This window comes from Cornus florida, unplaced genomic scaffold, assembly GCF_030987335.1.
Source record: "Cornus florida cultivar Cherokee Brave unplaced genomic scaffold, ASM3098733v1 CherokeeBrave_3.0.0_Hap2_Chr04, whole genome shotgun sequence".
NCBI lineage: Eukaryota > Viridiplantae > Streptophyta > Magnoliopsida > Cornales > Cornaceae > Cornus > Cornus florida.
The window spans coordinates 7156604-7163190 of NW_026775574.1; the positions used below are offsets into that span (position 1 = coordinate 7156604).

Below are 6587 nucleotides of genomic sequence, written 5' to 3' on the forward strand. Positions count from 1 at the left end.
ACCTTTTTTTTTTTTATAGTATATATATATATATATATATATATTTTTTTTTTTTTTTGTTGTTCAAACCATAAAAATTAATTTTTATAACTTTTTGAAAAAAAAAAAAAAAAAATCATGCTAATTGAATAGATGGATGTAAAATTAACAATATTTAAATGGCTTCGCAGTGTATCCGGACTACTTGGGGTAGGTAGGTAGAGCGTATATGCATGTAATTCGCATATCCTATTACTAGTATTTTTTCAAGGATCATATAGACCGCGTGTATCTTCCCTTCCTCGACGCAACGCAGACAAACCAACCGCGTCAAAAGCCTCGTTCCCATTCAACATTTCCGCGAGACTTCGTTCTTAAGAAACTTCCAGATCACACGTAAAAACCCCACATCATTACACACATTAACACACATTACATGATACACCATATAATATACGGACTAATATATATACCCCACACACTTTCTGGGTTTATCTCTCACTCTCTCTCTCTCTCTCATCGACATCATCACGTAAAGGTGCAAACGAGTCTCGACTCGTTTGTTCTCTTGTATCCTCTGCTCTACAACCCACTCTTCCCCAATTTTCACAACAACAGTCATGGGTAGGAAGCTAGATGCTCTGTTGGGAAGAAACATCAGTACCTCCAAGTTCAAGCCGCTCGTCAACGTTGCCGTCTCTCGTGTCAGCGTCCTCAAGAGCCAGCGCCAAGCCCGGTGCTCTCTTGCCCGGTCCGACACCGTTCAGATCCTCAAACTTGGCCAACATGAGCGAGCTCTTCTTCGGGTATACCCACTTCACCTTATTGATAAACTGTTTGAACTTTTTCTTTTTTGTGTGTTTGAAAATGATTGTGTTGCTCAATACCCTTTTGAAAAAATAATTGATCTTTTTTTTGTTTTTTTGGGTGTTGAAAATGATTGTGTTGATCAATACCATTTTTGGTAAAAGTATTGATCTTTTTCTTATTTGGGTGTTGAAAATGATTGTGTTGTTGAATACCCTTTCTGATAAAGTATTGATCTTTTTGGTTTTGGGTGTTGAAAATGATGGTGTTGATAGGTTGAGCAAGTGATCAAGGAACAGAACATGTTGGATGTGCTTGCTATGATTGAAGGGTATTGTCTTCTGGTGTTAGAGAGGCTCAATCTCATAGAACAAGACAGGTTTGTTTGTTTGTTTGTTTTTTTTTTTTTCATTTTTGATGTGTTAAAAGAAGTGTACTTGTTCTATTCTTTTACAGTTTTATGGGTTAATTGATCCTTTGTATATATAGGGTATGTCCTGATGAACTGAAAGAGGCCATATCGAGTTTGCTCTATGCATCTACGAGATGTGGAGAGTTCCCAGAGCTCCAAGAGATGCGCGCGTTTTTCACATCTCATTATGGGAAGGAATTTGTGGCTCGTGGTACTGAATTACGCAACAATTGTGGGGTCAATCTCAAGGTATTTATATATATATATATATATATATATATATATATATATGCATAATGAAATGATAAGTAATGATTTTTAAAAATTAATACAATTGGGAGATATGGAGTTTTATATATAGAAGAGTGGAAAAAGAGAATCACGAGGCCAACTCCGGATAAAGACAATAATGATGATATTATAATGATGATATAATGATGATATTATATATATATATATATATATATATATATATATATATGTATATATATATATTGCATCTACGCACGACATTTTATTATTTCAAATGTTAGAGAAATGTTCCTTTTGAAGGATTTTTCTTTGATGTTAATGGTTACATATTTGTATTGGGTTTTTGTATATGTAGATGATACAGAAGCTGTCAACCAAACAACCAATTTTGGAGGACAGGTTCAAGGTGCTTAAGGAAATTGCTTCCGAGAATGGGATTGATTTACAAGTCGAAGAACCTTCTCCAAAGAAAACAGAGGTACGCAGGTTATATTATAACATGACCAAGATTGCAAGTATATGAATATTATTGATTTGTTTAACCAATAAACATTTATTCATGCCATGTCTATTCTTGTGCATTAATTGCAGGAGAAATTGGAGGAAGACCAGAAGCAGAACCAGCCTAACCCGAACCCATCAGCGAATTCCGGTGATGATAAGCTTGGAGATGGTTCGCAAATATTAAGAGATGATATTGAAAGGGTTGAGAGGTTTTCTGATTCTGTGATGGGGAAGAAAAAGTACAAGGATGTGGCTGATGCAGCACAAGCTGCTTTTGAATCGGCAGCTTATGCTGCAGCAGCTGCAAGAGCGGCAGTGGAACTCTCTCGGTCTGAATCCCATGAGCCCGATGATCCAAGTGGTCCCAGTCCTCGAAGGAAACAAGTACTTGACACTCATGAGCAAATGCAATTTGAACTTCAGACTCGGTCTGAATCTCACGATCCTGATGATCCAAGTAGTCCCAGTGGTCGAAGGAAACAAGTACTTGACACTCATGAGCAAATGCAATTTGAACATGAGACTGGTGAGGAAGAAGATTTGAGAGGAATTGAGGACCGGAGTGTTGGATTGGGATTTGAAAAAAACCACCAAATTGAGAACTACCAATCTGAATCCGAAGATGAGGAAATCCATCCAATTGAGTACTACCAATCTGAATCTAAAGATGAGGAAATCCACACTGGAAGTGAGGATCAGGACTCCAAACAGAGTAAGAATGCATCTGAACTTCAGAGATCAGTGTCTGCCTCGAGTTCAGATCCAGATGAGAACATTTTGAAGGAGACTACAAATTTTCCAGAAGCGGGGAGCAAGTCCAAGACATCGGAGACGAAAATAGTTTTTGATGACAGTGATGATGAGACTGGAAGTGATCATGGAAAAATACAGTTGCCGAAGACCCATGACTTGGGTTCTGATATGAAGCCAAGTTTGTTTTCGAAAGAAAGATGGAGGTCTAAGATATGTAATACTGATAAGAAGGAAGATCATTCAGCAGCTGGTGGTGAAAAGCTCTCCCACCGTCCTCACAAGCACTTCTTTTTTAGATCTCGAGCTCGCATGAATTTAGAATCAGGTTCGGTAGAGCCCAAAGCACATTCTGCTGAAGGATCCAGGACTCAAAGTGCACGGCCTGTGGACGTGCAGAGCAGGCCAACCTCTGTGAGGACAAATCTATCACATCAGCGCTAAGAAGCATATGATTACATTAGGGGTTGTAAAAGATTTGGTGAGTTACAGTTTAATAAGCTGCGTTTGCAAATTAGCTTGCTTTGTTCATTTTTTGAGTATATAATTTGTGGAAATGTAATTTTTGTGCAATGGTTTTGAACGGTGAGTGGTTTCCCATTTTTTTGTGAAGTTAAAAGTATTGTTTTGTTGTTAAGGTTAATAATTCTTAGTATTCCAACATGTGAATGGGTACTGTCTAGTCTCTGCTATGTGATGTGTGTGTGCCTCTATGCATATTGTATGTAATGAATTGTCTTCATAACCAGAATCTACACCATAGAAAGACCCCTAATGATTTATCAAGAAATTGAGTCTGTTCAAAGTTGGAAGTGCTTTTGTGGTCATCCCGACCACAGCCTATGAATCCTATGATTCATCACTTAAAATGGAATCCATTAAGAAAACAAGTTGCATATCCTCACATGGGAAATTGGACTAAGAATCGGATCATAAACGCATTACCGAGAATACAAAAGGTGGGATTATAAATTTTTGAGCACGTCGAACTAAAGATGATCATGTTGAGCATGTAACCTTGCCTTTTGTTTTGATTCATATGCTTCCTTGTATCTATGTTTTGCCCTCTCTAATATTATTGTTCAAGTAATAAAATGATGCTCATGCTGAGTTTTGTTCAGGGAACTACGTCGTACCTTTGATCTTGTCTTCTCGAAGAAGCTTCTTTTTCTGATCCGAGTGGCCTTATGCTCAAAAATTTGACCTAAATCTACAACAACATAAATTGCCATATCATGCACAATCTATGAACAATGTGCTGGTTGGGACAACTGAAACAGTAAATTTGCTGAGATTCGGGAGCACAAATCAAATCTTAAAATCAAACAGTTACAAAAAAATTTCAGATTTAGGTCAAGGAGAACATCAAGTAACCTATTTGCTAGAACCTCAATTAACTATGTAAAACTTCAAGGTGAAATCACTGGTTCCTAGTTCACTGCTTCCGTGTTATTTTACCATTTCAATCTAAAGTTCCTTCCTTGTACATAAACACTTACTATAGAAAAAATAGAAAAAGTGTTTGCAGAGCCAAGTAAATACACATATATGACAACAGAACCTTTTCGAGATCTTTAAGTGAGTTTATCAGTCATATCATCCCATAGATCTTAGAACATCCTGTTAGCCTTCTCCATTGACATGCTATTTCTGAGTACATTGCTCCATGGCCTTATTTTCTTTTGGGCTTGCCGGATGTACTCCTCAGAATTTAGTCAATTTGTTCAAGTTACCTGGCAGAGACCTCTTTGAAATCAGTTTGGAAGAAAGGAATCAGGTATGTCTCTGTCACTTGCCTCCTTCCCTAGATTGATTTCTTTTGCATGTATGTGTTTCCGTGTTAATTTCATTTTAGTTTCTGCAACAATACTGTGTCTTACTTTCTTATGTGAAAACCAAATATAAAAACCAGCATCAATATATTCGAGTAATTGAGGATATGAATTTTCATTTGTAAATGTGTGTGTGTGTGTGTGTGTCTCTTGATTGAAAGTAGGGAAGTATCGAGTGCCTTAGCGTATAAGTCCTTTTGAGTTTGAACTTTTGCAAAAAGCAGCAAATTCCATTGTATACATATTACTGGGTAAAGAAAAAACAATAAATACGAGAGAAAGTTCAACTCAAACAACAGTTGAAAGATAGGCAAAACTCATTTGTAGCTTACCGACATACCCAAGCAAAGGTATTTGGCAGCAAACGAGAATATGCAAGTGGCCTTTAAACCTGAATATCCCTAAGTGCAAGTGCATTGTCCTTTTCAACGTTTGCTTCAGTTAGCGTGTACAGCTGTTATCTATTAACTGGTATCTATTAGTTGTTAATGTATTAACTGTTAGTATTAGCTGTCAATTAAATTGTATAGTTGACTTACCTTGAATACGTCTGTGTATTCTGTATAAATATCCTTGAGGTATATGAAAGAGAAGTATCTTTTCAGCCATTTATCAATTTGGTATCAGAGCAAAAAGAAAGGAATTTCCGCTGCTTTCTTTTCTTTTCTTTTTTAACCTTACTTCTAAAGACCTGCAACAGGCGTCAGCTATCTTCTTTGTGCTGCTGCTGCTTGTCTTTAATACCTCTTAGCCACGATCCATGGCAGCCAAAACAACCACTGATTCTTCCTCTCTAACGAGATTTCATCTGATAGCAAGAAGTCCTCCACGATGAGTATTCACGAAACTTCTTCTCCCATTCCTATTAAATTGGATGGTGCTAATTATCGTGTTTGGTCTCAGATTTTGGAGATGCATATTGCTGGTAGACAAAAAAAGGGGTATTATCATAGGGAGAAAGGTTGCACGTGCAGAGGATGATCCAAGCTATGATGAATGGGAGGCTGAAGATGCCCTAGTCAAGTCTTGGCTTATCAATTACATGACGGTTAATCTGATTTCCCACTTTGTGCAGTGTGGAACAGCCAAGGAGGTTTGGGATGCGGTAAAGAGAAGCTATCTTGATGTCTCTGATTCTTCTCAGGTTTATGAACTGATGAAGAAGTCCTTTCAATTGCGTCAGGATGGCCGGCCTCTTGTAGAGTCCTACAATGAGTTGAACTCAATCTTCAAGGAACTTGATTATCGAAGACCAAATGATATGACGTGTGCAACTGATATTGAGAAACAGAGGAAGCGTATTTCTGAGGATAGGGTCTATATGTTTCTTGGAGGTTTGGATCACAGTTTGGATCAAGTTAGTAGTCGTGCTATAGCTACCACTCCTTTACTAAGCCTGGAAGAAGCATATTCTCTAGTTTGTCGTGAAACACAGAGATAGGTCACCATGGCAATAAAGGATCACTCAGAGGCCTCGGCTCTTGCTATCCAAAAGAGTTCCCGACCAGCTCTTCCTTCAACCGACTCTACTTCTCGTCTCTGCACTCACTGCAATAGTACGAGACATACGGTTGATGTTTGCTGGAAGAAACATGGTTATTCGTAGTGGTTCAAGCTTAAGCAAGCTGAGAAGAACAACAAGAAATTTGCTCAGGTTGCTATCATCGACACTTCTCCATCTTCAGCTTCTTATGTATCTCGAGTTTCTTCTCAAGGAGGTAATTCTGGTTTGGCCTTTATTTCTACTGCTTCTAACACTTGGGTTATTGATTCAGGGGCCACTGATCATATGACTAGTAACTCTTCCATACTTGACTCTCTAATACCTTTACCTGTTAAGTTTGTTCAGGTTGCTAACGGGACTCTTATACCAATTATAGGGCTGGGAATGTCTCACTTTCTCCTACATTCTCCATGTCTTCAGTTTTACTTGCTTTTCCTTCATTCTCCATGTCTTTAGTTTTACTTGCACCTAATCTCTCTAACAACCTTCTTTCCATTAACAAAATTACCAAAAATCTTAATTGTTCTGTAACTTTTCATTCTACCCA

At 37.8% G+C, this 6587-nt stretch overlaps 1 protein-coding gene across 1 annotated transcript; it reads left to right on the forward strand.

The window, feature by feature from the left end:
* The first annotated feature begins 439 nt into the window (after positions 1 to 439).
* LOC132302639 (uncharacterized) lies at positions 440 to 3350 on the forward strand. Its single transcript, XM_059799549.1, has 5 exons — positions 440 to 785; positions 1062 to 1165; positions 1276 to 1447; positions 1806 to 1928; positions 2042 to 3350. The coding sequence occupies exons 1-5, from the start codon at positions 600 to 602 to the stop codon at positions 3146 to 3148; spliced, it is 1692 nt and encodes a 563-aa protein (XP_059655532.1). The 5' UTR covers positions 440 to 599; the 3' UTR covers positions 3149 to 3350.
* The last annotated feature ends 3237 nt before the right edge of the window (positions 3351 to 6587 follow it).

Excerpts from the sequence above, each read along its gene's own strand:
- LOC132302639 (XM_059799549.1), top strand. The coding sequence starts at position 600 with ATGGGTAGGAAGCTAGATGCTCTGTTGGGAAGAAACATCAGTACCTCC. Across the intron at positions 786-1,061 it reads ATGAGCGAGCTCTTCTTCGG|GTTGAGCAAGTGATCAAGGA; the intron begins GTATACCCACTT and ends TGGTGTTGATAG. Across the intron at positions 1,448-1,805 it reads ATTGTGGGGTCAATCTCAAG|ATGATACAGAAGCTGTCAAC; the intron begins GTATTTATATAT and ends TTGTATATGTAG.